We start from the raw sequence: 27,984 nt of genomic DNA on the forward strand, positions 1-27,984 counted from the left end.
GAGGGGAAATCCCATGTTAAGATTTTTTTTCTAAGCAAAATTGCCAGTGTCCCAAATAATTGGCGTACAAAATTAACCGAAGCAACCGAACCTTTCTTGAAAAAGCAGACTGTTTTCTGTCAAGATGATCACAAAAAAAAATATAAAAAAAATATATATATATATATATATATATATATATATATATATATATATATATATATATATATATATATATATATATATGCTGTTTTATTTGATGACAAAGTAAGAGGAAGGATTCTCACTATATGGTGATCATAAATAAAAATGACATGGTTCTATAGTAACAAAGATGCTCAAATTTACTCCATTTGAGAGATTGGTTAAGATTTTTAAGAATTTTTTTGTTCTTTTTAGCTTCTTCTTATGCAAAGCAGTTTGTTGAGATAATATTAGCTGTTTATTTACTTAATCTATCTGTTCTAGAGACCAGTTTTGCAGTCTGCTTGGTACACAACCTGACTTTGCTTGATAATGCCAGTTTCAAAACAACATTACTTTAGTAAGAGTCATGAGTGTGGTGAGGCTAGCTATGATTGTTCCCATATCATAGCTTGCCTTGTTTTTTGCAATCAGAAATATTTTTCAAAGCAATTGGAAACTTTTGAGGGCTGCACAGTGGCACAGTTGGTAGAGCTGTTGCCTTGCAGCAAGAAGGTCCTGGGTTCGATTCCCGGCCCGGTGTCTTTCTACATGGAGTTTGCATGTTCTCCCTGTGCATGTGTGGGTTCTCTCCGGGTTCTGCGGCTTCCTCCCACAGTCCAAAAACATGACTGTCAGGTTGATTGGTCTCTCTAAATTCTCCCTAGGTGTGAGTGTGTGTGTGCATAGTTGTTTGTCTTGTTTGTCTCTGTGTTGCCCTGCGACAGACTGGCGACCTGTCCAGGGTGAACCCCGCCTCTCGCCCAGAACATAGCTGGAGATAGACACCAGCAACCCTCCCGACCCCATTAGGGATGAAGGGTGTTCAGAAAATGGATGGATGGAAACTTTTGTGCTTTTGAAATTGTTACTTCTTCAAACTTTGGTTTACTTTGACACTGGTTTGCCAGCACATGCTTTAATCAGCACAGTGACTAGAAAGTCCAAAACAATTGGAACTGTGAGAAACTATAGAGTTTTGAATTGGGGCTCTTATTGGTATTGCAATCATGGACAGTGAGGAGGATGGTAAAGAAAGCACAAAAATATAAAATCACAATTCCAACAATCAGAGGTCAGAAAGGTCAGCATGTTGCATAACAAACATATATTTTAAAGCTTTTGCTCAGCATAAACAAATACAAGTAGGCACTCTACTTAAAAGGCTATTAATTAATTAATTTTTCTATTTAAAACTAAACCCTCCCGAATCCCTCTACGGGACAAGGGAGAACAGAAAATGGATGGATGGATGGATATTTAAAACTATCAAAAAATTGCATTTCAGTACTAGATACCTGTATCAAATAGTCACCCCTGCTATGCAAAGACCTGCATATGAATAAACATTGTGCCATACAGTAAGGTCATCCCCTACATTTGCAGTGTGCTTGTAGCACTTATCGCCTGCGGCCCAGAACAAAGGCATGCCAAATATCTTTCAGCTTGTTAAACAGAAAGAGTTCTTGCTTTGTCAAAATGGCTTTTTAAACAGGGCTGAATTGGGATCAAAGGCAAGGACAGCACTGACTGCTCTCACTATGGATTGTTTGATCCTGCAAGCTGTAAAAAAGAAGCAGCTTGCTGTTTTTCTCAGGAAAAAGTTCCACCATTCACAGAAAATAGACATGGACTGGTACTGCCACTTCTTATTTTAATCTCTTTAGTTTGTACCCTTTCCAAATACTTAAAACCTCACTCTCTCTGCTGACATTTATAATTGTTATAGATTAATTATTTAGTACTGAAGTATTGCACATAAATCTATGGTGGAACTCAAAATAAACCGTGATTACGCAAATCCCCATAGAAATCTGCAAGTTACAAACAGTTTTCAAAAACGTCCTTCACTTTTTTTATTCTTCTTGAATAGATTCATTTACAAAAAACTCATAATTCACTGTCGTGTGTACAGTCCTTTATATTAACATAAGTACAGAGACCAAGGCCATAGAAAATTGCTTTGAGAGCAGTGTATGTCAGCAAACCAGAGTTTATTTTTAAAGATTTATGTGAGTATTTCCATGTGCAGCCATATGTGTGTTTCTGTATGTACTGAATTCTGTGCAAGCTCATGTCTTTATTACACAGTGACCTTTATGGCCATATATATAACGCCAGCATGGCCCACTTTAAGAAACAGAGTCCAAGTGCCCGACACACCACTTAACCCCCTGCATGGGACCTTGACAGCTTCTCAATGGGAGACTGACCCTGAAGGTCCTGGAACTGCTTTGTTCATGCTAAAACTACAAACACACACAACTTGCTGCATAAATGCAGACACCTTGTAACCTTTAACCAGCCATGAGAGGCCCATGTGACTACTTTCTGCTGGCAAAAGTATTCTCTTAAAAGAAAAAGCTGCATCTGTGACTTGACAAACAAATAGAAAAACACAGAGACGTGCTTGAATTGAGACAATAATTCCAGAAGAAATACAAATATAAAAGGAATTGTTTAAATGGAAGCTGCATTGTCTTTAAATCCCAAGATTGTGAGAGAACAAGACAGAGCAATGTTTTTAGTCTTTTGGAAACCTTAGAGGTAATGCTAAAATCTTTATTTTCTAAAACAGAAGTACCAAACTCCAGTACTTGATAACTGCTATCCTCAATCAGGTCATATTAATCATTCTAATATAAAATAATAAAAACAGTTCAAAATGTCTGCTCTTATTGCGTTGCTCTTGGTTTTACATTTGCATTGTAACTACTTTCTCTATAAGCAATGTTTTGTCTCGACTACTCCTACAATGGAGCTATGTGGTGGAGAATGGCTAGAAGGGTATAGAGTATATAGTTCTTGAAGATAAAGTAGACTGAGATCAGTGTTGCAAGGTGAAGGCTTTACAAAAACTGGAAACTTGACACATCTTATGTCATCCTTAACTTTTATCTGTCTGAAAATCAGCTGAGGTGGTCCTGATAATGTGATTTGGATCATTGACGTATTTTTTTTCTTTTCATTGATATGGTATTTGGCAACACTTGTAAGCCTTGCACTGTAATTGTGAAGTTTTATTTGGGTACTTGCCAATGCAATATTTATCACAGAATAATTTTCTTTTTAAAACTTTATTGTGCTGACAAAATTATCAAGATTAAATTTTACGATAGAAAACTTGCCTTCACATATCAATTGGCTGTTTGCACACATATAATTACAGCATTGCTCAGTAAAGATGAATAATACACTTTAATTCTGAGAACGCCTGGGGACAAACAAGATCAAGGAACCATGGGAGGGTTCAAACATCTTTCTGTCTGTTTAGCAAATGTACAACCCTCAATGTCGCACTTCACTCCACTCTTGTAATGCCTAAAGACAGCATCTACTGTAAAATGAATGTTTCATGTATCCTCTCATTAGTGAATTAAGTGAACCTAGAGGAATTGTTTGAAGTAAAAGTCCCAAGAAGCTTTCCTAAATAGTTTTAACTTAATGTGAAGGATTCCCAGCAAAACATTTACAAACATTATTTTCTTAAACTACTCTTTTAAGGCTAATTTGAAAATATCAAGGGGAATAGAGACGGAGATCAAGTAATGACCATGGAACTAAAAGCATCCAGTAAAGAGTGAAATACAAAGATGGGCTTTACAAATGAGGAGGCATCTAAATAAGACTGATCTGTTGCAGTTTTAGATTCACATAAATGGATGAGATTGACATTGCTGAACTACAAGTGAGTTTCTAAGGACTTTTGGTCTCGTGCCATTTTAATCTTTCTTCGGTGAGTGTATCCAGAGCCAAATTATCATTATTCCTGATATGTGTTTGTTTGCCATGTATTTCGACAAACACAAGTTAAAAGTAAAAAAAAAAACAAGTTATTGTTCATAATAAAAATATTTCTTGGTTACTGTATTATAGAAGGTAAGGCCATCAGTCATCAGGTTGTTTTTTTGTTTTTCTTTATCATAAGCCTCAATTCCTGCCATAGGCAATAAAAGAAGACCCATTTATTCAAAGTGACAAAATAAGTGATTTTGGTATTTCAAGATAATACATTTTCTCTGATGTACATGCATATGAATTTTTTGTAAATTAATTTTCAACAGAGCGATACATTCATAGTTCATATATCGCTAATCATTTGTCATTTATGACTTACGTTAGGACCAGTGATGAAAATCATGGTGATTGAACTTTTAGGCCAACTATTGCCATCATTTCTAAATCCAACATGTTTCATTGCAGTCAGACATTAAAATCTTAAAGGGCTTTTTCAGGATGAAATGCAAATCCCAGAAAGAGGACTGAAGGGAGAAGAGAATTGAGCAAACTTCATAGGAAGACAATGGCTAGGCTATTCTTCACACAATGACAACTTCCAAAACAGAGTGGGATTTGTAATCTAGCTAGTAATCTAGCTTGACTGTTATGGATTAACAGTCAAGCTAGATTACTTGCTTGCTATTTTGAACATTGTTCTTTTCCAATCAGCAATCAATTTCTTGCTGCATTTCTACATTAAAGTGATGGTGAGAAAAAAACTGATTTTTCGACTTCCTATTGTTCCTTTGCAAAGTGCTGCTTAAATACCTCTTTTTAAAGCTTCAGCATCCACCGAAGGCCTCACACACTTTCTGCAGAAGCTCACATTGTCATATTCTAGTGACATAGTCTAGAATATGTCACTAAGGGTTGAGAACTATGAAAAGAGGGCAGAGGTTTCAAGAATGCACCGCTTTTATAACATCTTGTTACAGCTCCATGGCAACCCTCCGTGAAGGCCAGAATGTGTGTAGGGATTGTGCTCCTTTATGTATTTATTGTACAGATATAAAGTGAAAAGGACATTTTAGAGTAGGCTATATGTCTATTTGATCTGTGCAGTGGGTTTGATAAAACAGGACAGACTCTAGATTTCCTCATCCTCTTAACTTGTTTCCTGCATATTTACCTTAACAAAGGGGTGTTTTGTAAAATTGCCTTTTTTAAACTTTACATCATGTTACCATGTTATTCGCTCATCAAAAACATACTTGGAGAGTTCCTTTGATTATTTCATGGATTTCTGAGGAATCCTTGACTCTCTTGTGGCAGCCTTTCTGGGGTGTCTGAACACTTGCTCTCACAAAGTGGTGCCCATTTCTACAAAGCTCCTCCGTGGAGCTGCTGTCTGGTTGAGCTTCTGCCTCACAGATGATCCCTGTGCATTTTCAGAACGTATCATATGAACTATTTCTCAGTCCAACGCTCCTGAGAGCAATTGTTAAGGGCATAGTGAGAAGTATTGCTGTGATGACATGCTGAAGGTGGAGTGTTGAAAAGAAAAGGAGCTTCTTAAAGAAATAGAGGCCCAATTTCATGGCACCATATTATAAAGTCAACTTTTTTTCAGTTATGTTTGATATATAGAACCTTTTTAGAACTGATTGGGCATATCAGCGTATATTCTACTGCACTACTGTAATCAGGCCATGGCCAATTCAACCACAGGGAGGAGGCAGAGGAGCTGGATCTTTTCACCGATTATCTGTCTTATACTAACAGGACATAGTGACAGTTTTAACAAATAAGTACATATTTTTATGAAAAGTGCCCACTTTAGCTGATTTACTCCTTTTTTTTATTAAGTATATACTTTACATTTGAAAATGTTTTATATTTCTGTGAAGTAATCACAGTGTGTATCACAATTGCTGCGTTTTTCTTTCGGTGCAGCCACGGCTTTTTTTATATTTCGTTTTAGCTTTTTCACCAAGGACTTTATGCAAAGTCGCTCACTGTTCAAAGAAGCAAACAACCTCAACCTGAGAATGTTTTTTTTTGTGCTTCCACACAAGCAGCGCACCACATCAGCTCTAATGACTGCATCGCAGTGGCAAGTTCAAGCAGCTCTGTGCTTTTTGTGTGTGTTTATCCAAGCTCCTGTAATCTGTTCAAAGTTAGATGGTGTACTTCCAATTCAGGTCTCGGACCAAGACTTCAGCTCCATTCATTTACATGGGATATCACCCTCTTCTTTTTTCCCTTTCTCTTTCTTTCTCTCTCATTTTCTCTCCCTATTCTCTCTCTCTTTCTCAGAAACATCAGGAGGACATGTTACACGACTCAGAGCTGTTTCATTGCTGCTGTTCTGTCCCAGCTGCCAAACACCCTGTCAACATAAAACAATGAGTTGTGATTAATGGCCTTCCCATCTCACCACTCAGTGATACATGACTATTAATTGATGCTTGCTGCCCATGTATGACCATGGAAAACTCACATGCTTCTAGAGGAAAGTGGGCCTCCACTCAGGTCCCAGTAAACATGTCAAAGTGAATGGTATTTACTGAGGGATTGAAGCGGGTTTGGGGGCGGCCATGATTCAGAGGAATGGCCCCAGGGCCTGACAGGATGTTGGGTGTGTGTGTGTGTGTGCGTGTGTGTGCGTGTGTGTGTCATTTTTCCCTGGACTCCCTTAGTGATGAGGGAAACACATAAAGAAATCCTTTTACACACAAATATACACCATGTACACACATGCAGTGGTTCACACTCCCAGAGTGAGCGCACATCAGTGTTTGGCAGTCCAGCAAGTTCATGAGCTCAGAGGAAGTATCCGTCTGCCCTTTTTTTCCTCCCCCCTCCTGTTTTGAACTTAAGTTTCAGCATGCCGAAGCCCACTACATCAAACACTTACATTTCTCCATTTCATTCAGCACCAAAAGCAGAACAAGAACTTGTCTGTCACTGATCTTAATTCAGTGTCTCCCTGGGGCAAAATGAGCATTGACAGACAGAAATGGTAGAAATGAATATTGTAAGATCACAGTCAATGGTGACGGTGATAGGATAGAGGGTGGAGGGCATGTTGAAAAGATGGAAAGGCTCTTGATGGGAGGGAGAATGAAACAGATTTGAGAAAGAATTTTCCTCCCTACAGATACTATATTATACCAGGGTGACCACCTGTTTTAAGCCTTGAGGTACACCATCCATAAAGCTACAACAGATGGGCACAATAAAATAGACCGTGACCGGCAGATGTGGCTGTGTTTGTGCGTTACACCAGACAAGGCATATAAATGTGAAAATATGCCCTTTATGCATCGTACATACAGGCTGTTAGATGCATGATACTCAATAGCCCTGATGTTACCGTGTCCTGTTCCCAGACCCCTCCTGACGTTGTAAGCCTATCGGGCGTTTAGCCAGTCAGGAATGTAGCTGTCAACTAATACAAGGCAGTGACATTCTCACATGTTCCTCTCCTGTCTGATCTCTTTCCCCCAGTAGCCGTCTCTCTCTGTCTCCATGCTGTACTCGTCAAAATTTATGTTGCATATCCAATTCTCATAGTTTTAGTTTCGCACATAAATATATTTTGTTAATTTCCTAGAAAGTTTTCCAAAAAACATTTAAAACTTAACCTAGAAAATGGTTAGGTTTTGGCTAGTAGCTATTTTCTAGTAGCTATTTTGGATGTAAAATAAGTGTTTCTTTTTTCATGATTGCCATTTTTAATAGATTTACATGTTTTGAAGAGTTAGGGTAAAGGGGCCTCTGTGTCACACGTTATTTGTACACAATTGAAACAAGAACTCGCAAATTATTTGTCATAAATATATCTGTTGTTTCATTTACTTCTTACTCCATTTCTTTTTGTATTCATCATTTTAAATAAGTGAGCTAACATTATTATTTTTAAGAAATTCAGGCATTATTAAGCTGTGATGAAATGATAAACCTAATTATTTGAGATGCAGAAGTCCTTTGAGCTGACCAATTGGTTAATATCTATATATATAATTAGCTCAAAGCAAAGGTTAGAAGTCTAGTTTGACACATCAAATGCATGTCTTATCTACATTTCTTTCTGTTGATTCCACTAAAACTTACAGAAAACTCTAGAAAAAAACTTTTCTTTTTTGATGGATGGATGATTCACATAACATTTTTAGACATCTAAACGTGTTAAGCGTCATTCAGTTCACTATTGTTTGTGACCACACTCCCTCTCCACCAGTGTAATTAACAAGCTATGCACATCACAAAAAAGTGGTTTGGTCCCTTTCCCTGGCATTTTCTGCTGAAACAGAGAAAATGTTTTCTACAGTCAAAAAATTCTGAAATCGACAGAGGGATGAAATGTAATTTTGCAATCAGGATGATTGTGGAGTGGAAGTTTTATGGCGAAGTTGTCAGTACTTTTTTTTTTTTCCTTTTCTTCTCTTTTCACCAAGACATTCCTTTAGCATCAGTAATCAAAAGATAAATATCTGTTAGGAAGGTTAAGTCCCTTTTTCTCTAATGAAATCAGGAAAATAAAGATTGACAAAGAGCAACAGGTTCTCTCTTCTCTCCCTCTGCCTCTTTCTGTCTGTCAGTGCATTCTTTCTTTCAGCTCCCCCTCTTTTTCATCCTGAGACCCAGGCCAATCATCTGTAATTAGACAACTGTGCAAACTATATAGAGAAGTGTTTGCGATGTGTGTTTGTAGCATATGTGTTGAAAGGTCATGAAAAGACTTTTGCATGTGCATGCATGACTTGGGTTCAGTTGGAGTTCATCTCCCCTCGGCTAATCTTGTGTTCCCCTCTGGATCAAAATCAACAAATGAGTCATTATTTTAGCCGCATGTACACTTGCATGGAAAACCAACTCAAAAACTGAGAGTGAAACAGCAGTTTTCCACAATTAGGTTCCAATGATTTTCTAGTTTGAGGTTACTGAAATTTTATATATTGGCCAGCAAAACGATGCCTGAGGATGTATGGATTTCAACAAGAATGGAAAATACTGTAGGCAGATGTTATTTGGGGTCATGAATTGAATTAAGGAGTATATGAGAAAATGAAAAGGATAGAAAAGGGCAGTGGCAAAAACATTGCAGAAAACAGGAAAAACAGCCACATTCACAGAAATAATCTCATTTTCTTAAGCACTCATGGCAGAGTTTGTAATGCAAATAGCTGTCAGCAGTGCTTAAGTGCTCATGTCTTGTTCTTGTCAAAATCTCTTAAGAGCATGAAGGAGTTTTGACACAGTGCATGCATCACTTTGAGTAAATATGATGTCATCAAACGTTTGCTCCAACACAGAAAAATATATGGCTCAGCTTAAAAAATAAAAAAATCGAGAGGTAATCGTTTACTTGGACTTTTTAAAAGTGGTTCCTAGTTGATTAGGCTAACATTTTAGTCTTTTTAAATTAAACTTGCTTTTGCAACATTAGAAAAATAATCTGACCATAGTAAATATGATGTCATCAACGTTTGCTCAACACAGAAAAGATATGGTTCAAAAAGATAAAAAAATTTTGGCATCACACAGTTTTTGTCAGATTTGTCTGAGAAATGGTATTCCATGTTGATAATCTCCCTTCCCACCAGATCCCAATGATCCTCTATTATATTGAGATCTGTTGACTGCAAAGGCCATGACATTGGAGTACAGTGAACTCATTGTCTTGTTCAAGAAAGCAGTTTGAGATAATTTGACCTTTGTTACACAGTGGATTATCCTGCTTGAAGTAGCTGGATAGGAATAAAAATGTTTAGCAGCAAAACTCAGGTATCTTGTAGGGTTTAATCAATAATCAGCTGGTTTTAGGGACCTAAAGTCTAAAAATAAAATGTACCCCACACCATTAAACCACCGTCATCAGCAGCAGCCTAATTTGTTCATGCAAAGCTGGATGGATCCATGATTTTATGTTATTTGTACCAAATTCTGACATGCTGACTGCAAGTTAACATATTTCCAAACTGTCTTGGCTTAGTTGCTGTTTGTACCTGACAGGAGTGGAATCCAGTGTCTGCTGCTGTATCTCTTCTGCTTCAATGTTGTTGAGCTGCACAATAAATATATTGAACCACGATCATTATCACAGTTTTGATATGCACCGAGTTGCTATTTTTTGCTTTGAAGCAATGAGATACATACACTAAAAACCAAGCTACTCAAAAGCTTCAAGTTTTTAAGTTAAAAATAGCCTACCTTCATATTGACTGACCTTTTAAGATACTTTATCAGCTCAACAATATTTGTTCATGCATTAAACATATTTTTACATTTACCGCTTTTAAGCTTTTACTTGCCAACTCCCTGAATGTGTTTGTAGTGAAGCGTTTTTGCAAAATAAAAAGAATAGAAAACTACAGCGGCCCTGAGGTGCAAACCACTACAACAAATTAACTATTAACTATTAACAAAAACACTACAAAAACGGAAAGGGTATGTCCCAGTTGGAGACCTGAGAAATCGCTGATTGGACAATAGGCATGATTATGTATACGCTGGGTCCTACTTACGTCACCGCCATCTTGAAAGTTGCAGTGGAGAAAACATGCTACGTGGTCTAGTTTCAACAATTTTACTGTACAAAGTGGACCTATTGCCTTTATGTTGCGTTTTTTTAATTCTTATCTTGAAATAGCAAATGCACATTGAATTATGGAATTGTGTTAATATGTTCATGAATACATAACTGTAAACTGTAAATATCAAATGTAATTATTGTGCCCCAAAACAATGAAATAATCACATCAAAAAGTTTGAAACGTTGTCCTCTTTTTCATTCCTATATAATAATGTGTGAGAGATTGTGTCAGTGGCATTCATCAACTTGAAATACTTTGCAGAACGGCACTTTACGGAGTTCGGTCCATTTACTTGTATTAGCTTGCTGGTAGATAAGCCACCTTCAATATGGTGGACGCTATAACGTATCGCAACAACGGGCCGACCCTTTCAAGCAATAACTTCCGGTTCAAAAGTACTATCATCCAATCAGCGATTTCTCAGGTCTCCAACTAGGACATATCGTTTCCGTTTTTGTTAATGTTGTAGTGTTTTTGTTAATGTTGTAGTGTTTTTGTTAATGTTGTAGTGTTTTTGTCAATTTTGTAGTGCTTTGCACCTCAGGGCCACCGTAGAAAACACATCTTTTTATCCGATTAATGTATCAATGGTTGGTGTTACAAGGTGGTCTACATGTGAGTGACTCCATCGAATGGTGGTATTTACAGTGATACTGTGCCTTGGCAACACATTGTGAAGTTCCTCTTCCTCGCCTCCGTTGAACCTCACTTATTCAGTTGGTTAGAAGGCTGGAATTGCTCCCCGGCTCTGCCTGCCACAGAGCTCCCCCGTCTTTCTCTTTCACTCAGGTTATCTGTCTTTCCCCGTCCCCCTCGCTCTCTGTCTCCAGCCACTGATGCTCGGCTCAGAGAAGTAGCTGATGGGACCGCGTGTGAAGCGCGGAGGCCCCTGTGTGTGTTTGTCTCTGTGAGTGCGTGTGCCCCTGGTGCACGCACCGCAATGTCACTGGGCTGTGTAATTGAAATGGAAATGAGCCAATCAGTGACTGCAGTGGTGTGCCACCTTTCGCTGCATTCACTCCACTGTTCCAGCTCTGCCAGACTCACTCTGTTTGTAACTCTAAGCAAGTTTATGTGTGGGAGCTGACAGTACTTAGGTCCTGAGTTTTCACCCAAAAAGCCCTGTAAAGTTGGCGGTGGTGTGAAAATGCCACCATTGGCCAATAGAAATGATGTTCACCTCACTGACAAACACGCTGCGTCCGGCTGATTTTTCCATCTTTGTGTTGTGACCTACAGCTTATTGGGCCAGCTGTGGCATAACGAAAACATGTAATTATCACCATTTGACAATTAGCCTCTCATCCAAGTTCTGCCCCTAATTACCTATTTAACTGCTTGAGGGCGTCTGCTGTCAATCTCTGCTGCTACAGTTTCTCACAAAAATGCGAACAATTGCTGCCAGAAGTATGCCGTAAACTCCAGAGATCTGACTGCGGTTTGGGTGGAGTGTGTGCATGTGTGTGGCGTTAAGGGGGAGAGGATTGGGTAACTTCACAAAAAACTCCACATGGATTTCTTTTTTTTTTCTCCCCTTGAACGTACTTTAGTCCTGTCTCTAATTTGGAAAGCTCTTTTTTTTTTCCTGGACTGAATCTTAGGCTTTTTTTTTTAAAACAATACTGCTTTTGAAATAATGGAATACAAGAATAAATCAAACTGAACACTTTTATGGACTAAAAGTATATAAAAGTGTTCAGAAATTGACCATCATGATAATTGGGCCTTATGAAATCCTTTTTTTTCCTCTAAAATTCCACTTTTTTTGTTTTATTTATTTTTTTATTCACTCTTTCAGGCATTGATCCCTGTCAGAAAAAAAGACAGTACGCTAATGACAGGTCATTCATTCAAGCCAGAAATGAATTCTTCTAATCTTTCAAGCACTTGTTGAAGTCTCAGGGAGAGAAAATCTACACAGCAACTAGTTAAACTTGTTTAGCTGCCCATGCTGTCTCATCTGGAAAAGCAGTTTTTTGATCATAACACTTTAGGGTCTTAAACCTTGCATGTTCTGGAGATCTTATGGACATAATGTGGAAAATAAAGGATTGCTTTAGCTCAATAATGAGTCGAAATCAAGGCTAGTGAATGTATGTGAAAAGTCAGACTCCTGAGGGTTTATTTCACTGCAATCTTAACATAACTCCTTTCTAAAAGTATATTTGAAACGCTACGTGCAGCATGTCTGTTGAGTAACAGACCCCTGCTGGTTATATCACCACATAGTGGGACTGATTAAGCAGCTAAAATATATTACCGGATTTACATTTTATAGGATTTCCTCAAGTTTATGTATAATCTGAGTAAGTTATTTCTAACATTAAAAGCACATAAATTAGAACATTTATAAAATTGGATTCAGTTTATGAATTCAAGCTTAAGATTACTAAACATAGGTCAGGTTTTTGTGGTTTGTATGTGCAGCACAGTGGCTGTTGTATGTTTGAGGAACTTGTCTGTTTTTGGGTGAAAATCAGTTTCTTCTCTATGCTGAGAAAGCGGGGAGTGTTTGTACAACTGCAGTAGCCAATTAAGTCTCAAATTGCTACAGATGAGACATCGGCTGCATCTGAAACTGCCACATTAGGCCCACCATAACAAGATGTTTATGAGAACAATGAACAAAACAAATCTATAAAATACAAGATTTTCTCTAAATGGACTTGACTGCTCACACTATCAGGGGGAATCTCCCAAAATGATGGATGTATGGTTGGATAAATCCTGCACACATATTCACAGAGAGCCTAGCAGTAGAATCAGCAGTATTGCTGTCTCCTCTTTGTGTCCTGCCTTGTCTTTTGGAACCAGATTCTTTCACTTTTCCCCACCTCATGCCACTTTCCCACTCTCGCTCCCTTTCTTACTTTGTGCCATTAGCAGCTTTTGGCTGTCTCTCTGTTGCTCCTTTGCCAATTTTATTTATTTATTTTCCTGGCAGTTCATTCAACTGATAACACAAACCCGATACACGCTTGTGAATGCTCATCAGGTGTAAGGTGGGTGTGTTTGCCGCATAGGTGTCACTTTGTGTGTGTGTTTGTGAGGCATGTTACAAATGCCTTTCCTGTCCCTTTTTATGAGCTCACTCACCCAAACATCCTCTGGCTCATTTGCAGTCAGGGCCACCAGCTACTATTCTGACTGCTGAGGCACACAGAGAAGGCCAGCTAAAACATCACACAAACACACACGCATGTATTCTCGCTGTAATTCTCATGCTGTCTCGCTCACGCATCCGTGCATACACGCGCACGCCAACAGTGTGTGCACTAACACAGAAGCTGGGCCAAGCGGATGGGAGGATGTGACCATCAAGTCGGTGACATTTTGAAGCAGTAAGAGAGATGCATGGCTCTTCCTGGACCTCCACAGACATGTTTTAAATGAAATGTTACAGATGAGTTCCTCACAGCCTCGGCTGTAAACACCCTCACCCTGGTATTTACCCTACACGGGTAAACAGAAAGGGGGGAGGGAAAAACAACTTTTTAACCTGGCTCATGCTCATATATACACAGATGTGCATTAATATACAGAGCAGGGCCTGAGGAACACGCATGATGACAATAATGAGAGATGGCTTGGCTCAATTTGTAGATAGATTGTTGCATTAAATATTCCATTACACAAACATTCAGATGAAGTGACAAGTGAGTGCAACCGGCCCGTATTCTGCTCAAATTGCTATTTGATCTTCAGAACAAGTGAATTTGGGTCGTGCTGGATCTCTGCACTGGAACACGCTCCTGCCGATATGCAGCCTGCATCCAGAGTGGTTTTACAGAACTTAATGTTTATTTAGAATGCCAAGAGGACATTCTGTACACTCACCAACTACTTAATTAGGTAAAATTTGTAAATCATCCAGTCATATGGCAGCAATTCAGAGCATTGGGGCATCTAGATGTAGTGAAGACAACTGGCAGAGTGTCAGAATGAGGGAGAAAAGGTATTTATGTTGTTCTGAATGTGCAAACCACATTCATGGTTGCTCATCCAATTTTTTGTTGACATCAGAATAGAATTGACTGACTATTTCAATGTGATAGAAAGGGAATCTTTTCTCAAATAACTATTTGCTACAGCCAAGTTTGCAGGCTACTGTTTCTGGGTGCACCAAATGTCAAACTTTGATGCAGATAGACGACAGCAGAAGGAGACCATACTGGACTCCACTCCTGTGAGCTTAGAGCATGAAACCTGAAGCTACATCTTAGGCTCAACAAAACTGATATTGCTATTAGAGAGCAAGTACTAAGTGCATATTACAGATAGAAAGACATTGATAGATCCAATGAGTTCCCATGTCTGCTGCATGTTCAGGCAGAAGGGTCAGAGTTTCCCAAGTACCTCTTTCTCCAAGGAAGGAAGGACTTTTTTGTAACTTTAACACAAAAGAATCAGAAATAAAATTTTGATATACAAATACTTTTCCAATCTCACAATTGTTTTGGGATAAACTCCCACAGCATTTTTAAGAGTAATTCATTAGTGTCAGAAGTTTGGCATTTCACTGAAACAACAGAACGCAAATAAGTAAAGTGAAAGATGAAGGAAATTATAACATTATAATCTATATGTTTTTCACCAACATTTGGGGATTTTTGAAACATTTATTGAAAAATCAATAAATATTTTCCCCCCTCTGCTGTAATTTTCACTATCTTGTGAAGACTCATTAGCATGCCTTAGTTCTTTATAACCATAAATCTTGAAGCTCTGAGGTTTAAAGGATAAAATTATTTATGTCTCTTGCTTGCTCTGCATGTAATTAGAGCACTTACAGAGTTTCTTAAGAGTTTTTTGAACTTCTTGTAACCTTGTTGTCTTATAACGTCGAAGGGTGGGTCTGAAATATTAAGTCATGTCCCCTGCATGGCTTTCAGTTAGCCACAGATAACAGATATATTTACTATGAAATAATATGTGAGACATATTGTCATGTCTCAAAGTGGCTTTTTTTTATGATTAGCTATTGAAAATCTCCAAATTCAGTTTTTCAACAAATAAGAATGTTTGCGATTGATTAAAATTTTAATTTTAGCATAGAAATCTCAGCCTACTGAGCAGTATGTCCATATACCGAACAGCATATGCACTTAGTACTTGCTCTCTAATACTTTGTTCCTTTTAGAAGAATTACTGCATCAATGGAGTGAGGCTGTGGCTATTTCTGTTATTTTTGTTAATTTTCTACTGTAGTTTAATTAGCCATAACCACATTAATAAAAGTGAACAAAATTGATGCAATATATTTATCATGGTGTCACTTAATCTTTATAGTATATGAACATTTAATTTATTGCCATGGACCTGTTTACTTGGCAACTGTGTACATACAAGTCATAGTGTGTTTCAACATTACAGTCTGAGGAATTTCAGATGTGAAACATTTTTGCTCAGCGAAACCCCTGACCAATAAATGAAAATCCCTCCTTGATAAACAGGAATACGATCAACACTGAAACAGCTCTAATTCGGTCCACAGATGAGTTGCTTGTTTGATGGGTGACAGGGAAGAAATAGTCTCTGTGTGTGTGCCGACGGTGACAGTGTGTGGCCTTTGATGAAACTCCCTTGTACATATTGCAACCTTGTGACCCCGCACAGCCTGTTCTAGATCATTGCTGCTGTAAAGATGCTTCACTGCACAGCCCTCGGAGACAGCTTGGCTCCGTATTTTTCCTATCGTGACATTTATGGTCTTGCCGTCCTGCAATCCTGTATCCTTCTGACCAGGTCTATTTTACACTCACTTTTTTTGCAGTAGCATCCTCAAGTAAACGTTTTCATTTTCTTGAGAAATCTAAAAATCTGTTTACTTGCTGGGATATTTTCTCCGGGCCAGATCCTCGTTTGCTGTGATTTAGATAGAATGCGGTGGTATGTGTGAGTAAATACGTATTGCAGGACAAAGATTTATGGATAAACCAACTCATCTGAAGGTATTAGACCACGAGAATGAGTGTGCATGTGCTTATAAATTTTTCAAGTACAAAGGGATATAAAAGGAGTTTGAGTTTATTCTGAATTCAAATGAAGTTTAAAAATGTTCAGGCAACTTGTAAAGCACATATGAACCCTTTCTGTTCTCCTTCTCATCCAGGTTCCACCGTGGTGATTATCACATCGACGTGTGCATAAATGACTACCTGGATGTCTACTGTCCTCATTATGAGGACTCCGTGCCTGAAGAGCGAACAGAGCGCTATGTTCTCTACATGGTGAACTACGATGGCTATAGCACATGCGACCACACCGCCAAGGGCTACAAGCGCTGGGAGTGCAACAGGCCGCATTCCCCCAACGGGCCGCTAAAGTTTTCAGAGAAGTTCCAGCTCTTCACTCCCTTTTCTTTGGGCTTCGAGTTTCGACCAGGCAGAGAATATTATTACATCTGTGAGTACCTGCCATCCTTACATACAGAGCTTTGTCAAAGGAAATAAACATTTTGTCACATTGCAACCACAAACTTCAATGTTTAATTAATTTTTCATCTTTGGTAGAAAAACTCAAAGAAGAGCATTAATTTGTGTTTGAAGCACAAGAATACATGTTTTTTTTAAATTTAGCAATAACAAATAATCAGAAAAAATGCGGTCTGCATTTGTTTTCAAGGCCCTTTTGAACAAACAGCATCATGAAAAAACAACATTTAAACCCTCTCATACATTTATAGTAGTGAAGAGTATGAAGTAACATAACATAACTTGACCTGACTGTCAAAGTTCAACAACTCTTCCCAGACTTAAGGTTTCTCAAAGGCTTACTGTTCCTCAGTCTGACTTTCTGTGTGCTCATTGCAGAGCATTGAAAGTTGGATGGCAGCTATCCTAGCAAATCTTTCAGCCAAGCTTTTCACACCATTCCTGTTGCTCACAGAAAACTCTTTTTCTTCCCTAAAATGGATGTGGAATTCATAGGGGAGTCCAAACTGAGACGGTTTGAAAGTTACAGCTCACTTTCTCCCAGCTGCACAAAACCACATCTCAAAAAGGAGGGCCTGTCCGTCCGTCTGTCTTTTGATTTCATCCTCTGCCTCCTGTTCTACTCGTGGTATATGTTACGTCGTCTGCTTCTTTGACAGTGGAACTGAGCCAAACTGAGTTCATCTAAAGTTAAAACCCCTGGGAAATTAGGTTTTATCAAAGCCAGGTTAATGGAGTAAAATGGAATGGAGCTGTTTTTCCCCACCACAGACTACACCCACGGTTAGCCAGAGGAGCCGGTGTCAGGTGATGTGTTTGCTGCTGTTTCTTTACGACACATTGGTCTCAAGAATATCCTGATTATTGCAAAATAGATGTAATTCTTGATTTTATAGCACACGTGTCAAACTCAAGGCCCACGGGTCAAATCCAGCCCACTAAAATTATTTAAATAGAACTTTGAGAAGCAGTGAGAAACTTTGATATTTTAACAGTTTAATCAGTAGTTGTATTAATGCATTCTACCACAACTGGCCTCTAGAGGACATTAATGATCTTTATGTAACTTCAATAAAAATTAGTTTAACTCCCCTGACATGGAGAAAATGACAAGGAAAAGCTTTAAGTCACCCAGCAAATGCTTCTTTTTACAGTTGACTTCTGCTTTAAATTTTATTTAGGAGTATCATAGTAAATACAGCAGTTGCAAGAAATATTTTCAGATTTTTATTCTACAAAAAATAAAATAAAATAAAGGGAAATCCATGTGTCATTTTACTTCCGCTCCACAGTAGTGCACTACTTTATCTTGGTCTATCACATTAAGTCCCTATCAAGTATGTTAACGTTTGTGGTTGCAATTTCACACAATCTGAAAACATTCAGAATGTATGGCTACCTTTGCAAGGCACTGTAGCTCAATTTCCTTGCCTGCTTCCTTCACATTTTTCCCTCATTATTTTTGAAAACTGAGCCAAACTCTGATCTGCTTTATAAATTGGCACCTTTCTTTATGAAGCAGTTAACCTGACAGTCGGCCAAGAGCTCTGCGCTGTATTTATTTCGTGTTTTGCTCTTTGACCATACTCTGCTGTAATTCATAGTTGCGAGATGAGGTGTGCTAAGTACATCAAATCCCACATTCCTCTCAGTGGTGTCTCTCCTGTGTGTGCCTACAAAACAGTCTGTATCTTTCCTCTCTGTCCTTTTTAACAACCTGATGTTTGCTCCATTTGTCTGTTATAAGATAACCACATTTTCTTTTCCTTTTACAGCCAATTTGCAATCCACCAAAATAAGATGGGGGGTGAAATGAAAGTCTCACAACTTGGGAGCATGGATGGGTGTTAGTGTACAGTTATAAAATTTATCGTCTTCCCCCCAAAGTCTCCAACATTTTTTTTTCCATTTCTGTTGAGAGATGCTTGTCCTAAGGGCTGGATTAAATTACACTGCGACCGACAGGGTTTCCATGGAACGCATCCATTTTGCCATAGTGTGCCATATTGGTTTAGTGGCCTGCGGCTTCATTGGCTATTGAATGATTCTAGTGTATAGCCTCACTGGCTACTGCTGCGGATATTAAAGTCATCCACCATGAAGCCATCTGACCTGATATTCCACCTGCCTTTTTGTCAGACTTGGTTCCCCATGAAAAGCAAAGGAGATAAATCTGATGGATTGGACAATCACTTTAGAGGACAAAATGTAAAGCTGAAGGAGGAATATTGGAAGGAAATGACATTACTGGATCCGCCAATTCATCTGCAGGTTTTATCTTCATCATCCACCACATGCATTGTCAGGCCTACTCTTGTAGTTTATGAGTACGTTTCATCACCTTACATAAACCCGAAACCCAATATTTGCATACAATGCCTGTCAATATATCAAGCTAAAGGTTTCCTGTTTTAGATCAGCTAATAATCAGTAAATGCAATTATTTCTATTTGCTAAATGCAAGAATAACCAGAGACAGAACGTTTTCAAAGTCAGTAATTTACATACATTCCATAGTATTTGGTAGACGTGCTTTTTAAACTGAATGAATGAGCTCCAACATATTGGTTATCTTTTCACAGGCTTCTCTCAAAAAAGTGTTGATATTTTGGTAAATTCCTCCTGATAGAACCGTTCTGAGTCCGGTTTTTAAACCTCCATTGCTCTCTCAGAGCTTTTTAACTCTGTCTACATATGTTGTATAGGACTGAAGTGAGGATTTTGTGATGGTTGCTCCAAGACATAGACTTTATTGTCTTTAAGCCACTTTATAAAAAGTTTGCCAGTGTGCTTAGGGTCATCATACATATGAAGTACCAATTTGCACCAAGCCATCTGATGTCTGAAGTTGAATTTTTCCAATGCTGTTTATGCCTCTCGATACCATCATTTATTTATTTATTTTTTAAGTGCACTGGTTCTTCCTGTACTAAAACAATGACACAGAATGATTCTGCCTTGGCCATTCTTCACATTTCGACTCATTATCATCATTAGTTTTATAGTATTATCACATTTAGCAAATGTAGCAAACAATTTCAGTATTTCGAATTAATATGTATCCATTTTCAATTGTACATGTTCTCTCTTTGCACAACTCATCACTTATTAAATTACTGAAAAGGATCAAAATTCAATTAAAACACTTTTTTCAAAAGGGAAATATGTGATTACTGCATAATATTAATCTATCTAATCTTTTCAGGGATTACATATTTGGCATGGTATTACTATAATAGGGTTCTAAAGAAGACAAAGAACCAAACTGAAAACACTGACTCAGACTCAATTATCTTTTGTCACTAATCCTATAAAAGTGAGGATGTCATTTTTTTTCTGAGATTCTTTTTTATATATATATTTTTTAAATCCGAAGTTTTTGTTAAAGAAAAATTCTGTTGCTTTTAAAAGTGAAGATAGTGTGATGGTTTAGAAAGCTACTAATTTATATTACATTAATTATAGTCACATTTATGGATGTACCTTTAAGGTATACCTCAAGCACACTTCTTCATTGTGGACATCATGGAAAAAGCAAAACAAATGAGCCAGTATATCAGAAATAGAATTGTGGTCATCCATGGGCATAATTTCCAGAATGTGCTATATCAATCTGTTCAAACAATTATATGCACTACAAACACCACGGGAATGTCTATTTATTATGTAGTTCTGCTATTAAATAGATTCTCTATTCCAGAGATTATGTGTTTTGCTGCAAAATGTGTGTTTTTACTACAAAACAAAAGACCATTGACTTAAATCTGTAAGACATTGTCCTTATCAATAGTAAAACAATCCTTGTACCAAAGATTCAAAGATAAGCCCGCTAGGAGAAGAAGAAAACAATCTGTACTCATTTACACCCATTGTGTCAAAAGAAATGGAACAAAATTCAAGGAAGTTATTGAGAGAATCTTGTAGAGGAATAGCGAGAACATATTGTTGCATGGTATAAAAGGCAATTCCACCAAATAGAACATTACTGTATGTGAGCTTCTGACTTTGAAAGTTTTCTGCTAATCAGCAAGCATAACTGATGTAAAACATGAAACAGTGATCTATAAATATCTAGTTTGAACTGACTTTGCATCTTGCTGAATCTGATACTTTTATTTTACCAGAAAGTCACAGGAAATTCATACAAATGGAGGTTATAATTTTTATTTTTTTGTTCGTGTCAGCTTTTCGTCTTTGTCTGAGGCAGTTAATTGGAGATAATAAGAGTGATAGAATTGGATAGCAGCTTGGATTTCTTGTGGACAACACTGGTTTCCCATTAGATCAGTGCAAAAGGGAAAGGCCAAACAGATAAGTACAAAAAGAAGGTACAATTTGATTTGAAGATATCCAAAGATGAGAGTAATCTGGTTCCATATGCAAGTAATTCAGCAAATCACAGCATTAGTCGTGGGTGAGTTACAGCTCTGAAGAGTCTGTCCATATCAGAGACAGATGGGATATGTGAGGACGGTGTGAGAACTTGGGTCATAGTTCACAGTGCATTCTCGGTTTAAGTGAAATCCGCCTTGCAGAACGCTGACGGGAGCACATTTTTATAATACGGCCAGAATCCACAAGATTGTATTTGAACGATTTTAATCTGAAAAGGGCAGAAATCCAATATCAGTGGCAGCTCACTGTGAGGGATGAGTGAGAGGAGTTATGGCATCTTTAGGCATATAAGATTTGTGGAAAGCAGGAAACGACTTGCTGTGATCCTCCGGTGGCAGATTGCCAGCTGAAAGCGTGTTTTCTCACTGACTGATTCGCCTGCCCGCATGGACTGGAGGTGCTTCCGGAACAATCAATAACACCCCTGTGTACCTATGAAGTCCCAGGAATAGTCTGAGGCTGATACCAAATGATCTCCTTCTAAACGCTCATCAAAACCCAGAGGGCGGTGATGAATCTGCCCACCTTAGATTATAAAATGAAAAAACATTCAGTGAGGTTTAAATCACTCTGGAGATGACTGTGGGCCAATATCCCTGTTGAAGAGGCATATGCCAGGAGTCTGATGTTATAACCTTGAGGTAAATACCACAGTTTCACTGTATTACGGTATTTAAATAAAAATGTGAAACTTAAATGTACGACAAGTCTTTTAATTTAGCCTTGCATTTAGCCATCATGCATCACTGGTTGTACTTATTTTTTTCAAAACATAGTACTCCACTGTTCTGAAGAAATGCTTCAATTGCAGGAAATATTTATATAGATACAAATATGTGTCTATTTTAACATTGCTGTAGGTTTCTCTTGATTGTGGAATGCTAATTTGCGAAACATGACAAAAAATCCTGCAGGAAACTGGATCTAATATCTGAGTTTGACGTGTAAAAAAAATGAAGTACTGATTTATTCTAGAGGTAGAGATTGTTGAGCTGAGGTTGTTGAGGGTGATATGGATGCTAAAGCATCTGAATGCTGATAAAAATCAGGAATGCTCACCTGACAGGAGAGAAGCAGGCATAGACAGAAGCAGGCAAAAATAACAACCCTGAAAACTTTAAAACAATAATTTTCTTAGTATCATGTTTTTGTGTTTGTTAGGTGCACAGACAGATTTTTGTAATTAAATGTTGTAAACATTTCAGTTCTACTCATGAGCAGATTCTTTTGAACACATTTATGCACAATACTGACCTTAGTCTCATGTCACTAAGCTTTTTCAGCATCTTTTTTTTTTTTTATTATAGGGAAGTTATGATATAAAATTCTGGTTGTGTTGAAATTGTAACTTTTTTAAATATCGAAAAAGAAAACCTTCATCTTAATACTTTTTCATAAGCTCTTATTCAGCTTCCACAAGAAAGCTCGAATGTATTTTTCAAAACAGGGTCTAAAGCTGTTGTTGATCATAAATCCTAAAATGTTCTTTGCCCCTGGAAGCTGCTCTCGAGGGAAGAAACAGGTAGAGGATGGAGCAGGGAGAAGCAGAAGGAAAATGGCATTAATGGACAAATGAAATCGAGGCAAAGGGGGATGGTGTAAGCAGCCCTGTGTTTTGTCGGAGCTCTGGGAGGCTAGCTAATAATGATAAAGAGTCCGAGCTGCTCCATTTGTGGTCGAAAGAGGGAACCTGCATATGGACACCATCATAACTCAGGGCTTTCATCCGTTCAGATGAAAAATCTATCCTGTCATCAGCACTCAGAGATGATCTGACTACATGGACACACTCAGACGGGTACACATGCACTCCTTTTATTGTACGCAGGCACATGGAATCAGCACACTGCTGTCTCGAAAGCCTTGTTGTATTTCCAATAGATGGATAGGCTCTCCATCACCTTTGTTGCCCCTGGTTACAACACCATTACTTGTCCTGTGTATTCATCTCATCGCTTTGAATGTTAGGACAGCTTTTTCAACTGTAAGGACTGTAAATAGAACTGAACATTAAACCAAAATTTGAAACCAAGCTGAAGCATACAGAATGAAGACAGGACATTCTAAATAATAAATCTAAACTCTTGCATTTCATACTTCGGGAACCAGTGTTTGCTAATAACATTCAGTGTCCTGGGAAAATAGAGCATTGCAGTAAATTAATGGATAAATTAAAGCAACAAAACAGTAATTTAAATATTTCATCTCCTAATACATGCATAAAACAGAACTTATTTGGGTGGAGAAAAGTCAGCAGGCATTAAACAGAAGCCTTAAAAGTCCAAACTAGTTTTGCACAGAAAGCAGCAGGTGACTGTTGATTGTAAATTAGCAGCAACACAGAGCCCATCAGGAACTTTTGAAAGCTGTCAAATGTTATTAATCTAGGAATAGTTTCCACAATACCCAGCGCTTTTACAAAACAGCATGGGTTTTCCACCAGGGACCATCATGAGTATTTGAGAAAGAATTGGTACTGCAGACTTCCGAAGCTGAATTCTCCCTGGTTACTTTGCTCCAAACATTAAAAGAGCACTGTCCCTTTAAACTTTTTTAAACGTTGTCTCATTGCAACTGTAAACTTATATTTATCTGTGGAGACGTCATGTAGTTGACTAACTCAATGAACCACGTAATTGTGAGGTGTAAGAAAATGATATCTGCTTTTCAAACATGTTTACCAATAAAACTCTGAAAAGTGTGACATGCATTCATATTTACGCCATTTTATTCTTATACAGCTAACTACAATTAGTGCCACCAACTGCGTTCACAGGTTATCTATTTACTAGTGATATGGAGAAACTGTGGAGGAGCTGCAGAGATCAACAGCGTCAGTGGCAACATATGTTGTTAGGATTACTATTAGTTGTAAATTGATTTTGAGTATAAACATGGTGTGCATTGCAGAGTGGCAAGAAAAAAGGATGACAAACATGCAAAGGAAGGTTCTCTGGTCAAAGCAGACCAAAACTAAACACTATGGCCTACAAAAAAAGGATCTTGTGTACATTCAAAACATTAGATGTGGCAGAAAACTAATATCTAACACCTTTGAACATGAACAAACATCATAATCAAACCAAATTAACACATTAGAAAGACATTTTAGCCAAACAACTTAAAAATACATAATTAAAAGTAAACTTTAAAAAGTATGTCATCATAATAATGTTTGCCAAGACTAAATATCATTATGGCTGTTTTATGCATCATGCAAAAACCATTTTCATGCATATTGTTTTAATATATTAAGAATTCAAGTCTGAGAGGATCTGAAATAATTCATTTAAAAAAGAATCAACAGTAAACTGAGAACAGGACAAGCTAATTGGAGTTTTAAAAGTCTCTTATTTGAAAAATAAATTGAAAACAGTTTTTTTGCGGAATAATCCAATAAAAGACCATAAAATAAGTCATGGCGCACTTGTTGACAGCACTGTTGTAGGCAGGCAAGAGAGAAAACTCTCTAATCAAGTTGACTGCCAACATAGTAGTAATAACTCTGCCTGCCAAAAAAACCAAAGAGCTATGAAAAGCCAACAGATCAGAAGAAAACCGGAGGCTGCTGAGGCCAAGTTTCCTCTCATGCTGTTATGATTAATAACATACAGCTGATTATCATTAACTTCTGCATAAAAATATATGTACACAGTGCATATGTTCTTTGTTGAGTAGACATTTGACACAACAATAAATGCAAATATTTTACCACAAAGATGGGGTGAGTATGCTTCCATTTCATTCTGACATGATTGCTCTGAGATCAGGACTCTGTGGGGGTGAAAACATATTTATTCAGAAATACTTTTCTCGATTGTGAAATTCTGTTTATTTTTAGTTTTAGTTATAATTTTTCACATTTAAAATGCATCACAGACTTACGCAAGTTTTATTTGTTGTCTGCTTATATTTAATTTGTTAAGTTTTTTTTTTTTTTTACTTCATATTTTTCTTCTGTTGCAGAACAGTTTTTCTCATTTATTGTGTGAGTGGATGTTGAGTTTTACTTTGATTACGTTTGAAGTGCTCAATTGAGCAGTAAAACGTTATTATTTACAATTTCATATTTTTGGGTGATTGCCTAAAAAAACAAACTCTCCCGTGGATTAACAAAGGAGCACATGCAATTTGAGTGTATGAACAAGAAGAGTGCGACGACGACTTTAAGAGTCCTCGGGCTTTCAATCACTCCCTTTTCAACTTAAGAATGACAAGACAAAGAGAAATTTCTAACAGTCCCATTATGAAGTCTTTGAGAAAATTATGATACTTTAACTACTGTGGCATAAAACCAAAAATTTAAAAACGGTATCTCCTCACTGTTGCACTCATGTACGAAATAAAGATGTAAGAAAACCAATTACTGTGTAATAAGCTATTATCTAATGCAACTCAGTCCCCCTTCTCAGCTTCGTCGTAATCGCTTTCTTTGTCACTGCCTGTGACCTTCTCACCCCCATGTAGGAGACGTAAAAAACGAGTCGGTTATTTTCTACCAAGGATTGTGAAATGCAAGGAAAGAGCAGAAGGTGTGCAACAGCAGAGGGGATAGAAGTGGCGTGGAGGTTACAGATAATGTCTCTCTGATCGTCTTGTACACAGACACAAACATTTATGACATACCATTCATTTTCATTAAGCGTGAAGTTCATGTCTTTGAAAGCTGTTTTGCTAATTATTCATATCACTCATATCAAGTAGTTGCAGATACACAGTTATATATTTCAACTAATCATTTTTGCTGCTTTGGATGATTCTGGCTTACAGCTAATGAAAAGGATATTAATACAGGAGTGTCAGCCCACTGCAAAGTATGTCCATGTACTTTACAGTACATACACTCAATACTTGATCAGAGCTTCCCTTATATGAGTTACTGCATCAGTGCAGCATGACACAGATGCCTCCAGTCTGTGACTCTACTGATGTTTTAACCCCTTCAGACCTAAATTTTTCTAGTGGACTAAAAAGTTTTTACTCAGCTGATTTTTACTCCATGTAAGCTTAGAAACAAAGGGAAAAAGAGAGATTTTTCCTATCTTATGTTTTAATATGTTTTTTTAAATGTTCATTGTACTGGACATCTTCACTAAATGAGCATAGAATGTCTTGAAAACTTCTATACTTTTCATGCAATACCTAATTCAGCATGATCTCAACCTTTTAAACTGGATGTCTGCTTTTTTGTTTATCAGTGTGCATGTCTGAATAGAAAATATATAATACAAAATATAGTTTTGACTTCAGTAATATGTCCAATGCGTTGGCATGTTATTATTTGCAGTAATGTAAACGGATTACACAGTTACCAAACCGTTGACAAAGCATCAACTTGCTGGGTATTTTCATGTAATCTCTAATTTTTGATGAACATCCTTAAAGCAGTTTCCCTGTGGCACAAAGCACAGCTGGATTTTACATGCGTTACGGTAGAAGTGCATTTTTTCTGTGTAATATGGCTTTTTGCATCTGCTGGGCATTGACTTTTTCCCCAGATTTTTGTGTGGTACAGACTAACACTTTGATCTAGCAGGACAACACCACCCCATTGATTCACTGTGTTGCTTGAACACCTCTGGATGAGACACTTTGAAAAACTAGGACTGCTTTACTCCTCAATTTACCATCTAATTCCTATTCACACGTGGCTTATTTCCAAGCACTCAAGATCAGATATCTTTCTATGAACAGTTTAAGAAAGTCTGGGAGTTCATACTCCATCATTGGAAAAAATAAAATAACATAAAATCATTAACAAATTACAAAATATTGTTCATTGTTGTTTCTGGTTCAGAAGGAATCAGACAGTTAGATGTAACCTATGTTCTGTATGTGTGTGAATACTTTTGAAGCACTGATTCAAGCTGCAGGTTTCTACCGTACTTGTGAATCGTTTTACTTCATAAAGTTTTTGCCTGTTCATTTTTGCAATTTTTTTTTCTTCCACATAATTTTTTATTGATATTATTTGATACGGGAGTTTGTGAGCAGCCAGTTTCTTTAGAGATGACAGCTTGTGGCTTGCTGTTCCTCTGGATGTTGTCAGTGGCTGAAGAACTGTAAAAGTTGGCCGTGATTATGTAGATCATCACATGGTCATGAAACCAGATTTATGTATTTATGTACTGTCATTTTCTATTGGTTTTCTGAGAAACTGATTTCCTGGTTTTTCTGCCATGATCATCAAAATTACAGAAATAAAAATCTATGTGAGTTTTACTTTTTTATTCTAATAAATAATATATACTTCTTAATGATATCTTTAATGGATATTATCCTGTAAATATTCTTTCTCTATAAAAATTCCCATAATTTGTTGGAAGTTGGATTTGGGTTCTGTTTAGCTCCCGCCCAAAAGTAAAGAAAATCATTTTCACAGGCTGCACAAATGCGCAACTGGAAATGTGTGATGAAGATGGCATTAAGTTTTGGAGAAGAAACACTGTGTGTATTGGCTTTAACATTCTTGGAAACAGTTCTCTGTTTGCTCAGAGTTCTGGACCTAAATTCTAACTTGGTTTGTTCGGTGTAATCCACATGAGTAATCCTGGTAAATAAAGGACAAGGCCAGCGGGCTGTTTCTTTTGTTAGCTGACAGGATTGGTTTACCCAGAATGCAGTAGTACTGGACACAGCACTGCTTCGTATTCAGTTAGACTGGTTTCTTCCAT

The 27,984-nt window shown here is 37.5% G+C and overlaps 1 protein-coding gene across 3 annotated transcripts in view; it reads left to right on the top strand.

Moving 5' to 3' along the window:
- Window positions 1-27,984, top strand: part of efna5b (ephrin-A5b) — a 114,397-nt gene that overhangs the window by 72,838 nt on the left and 13,575 nt on the right. For all 3 annotated transcript variants that reach the window (XM_044110595.1, XM_044110596.1, XM_044110597.1), the window contains exon 2: window positions 16,594-16,886. In XM_044110595.1, coding sequence (XP_043966530.1) covers window positions 16,594-16,886 — 293 coding nt within the window. The remainder of the gene's footprint in view (window positions 1-16,593; window positions 16,887-27,984) is intronic.

Source organism: Gambusia affinis, linkage group LG03 (assembly GCF_019740435.1).
Source record: "Gambusia affinis linkage group LG03, SWU_Gaff_1.0, whole genome shotgun sequence".
NCBI lineage: Eukaryota > Metazoa > Chordata > Actinopteri > Cyprinodontiformes > Poeciliidae > Gambusia > Gambusia affinis.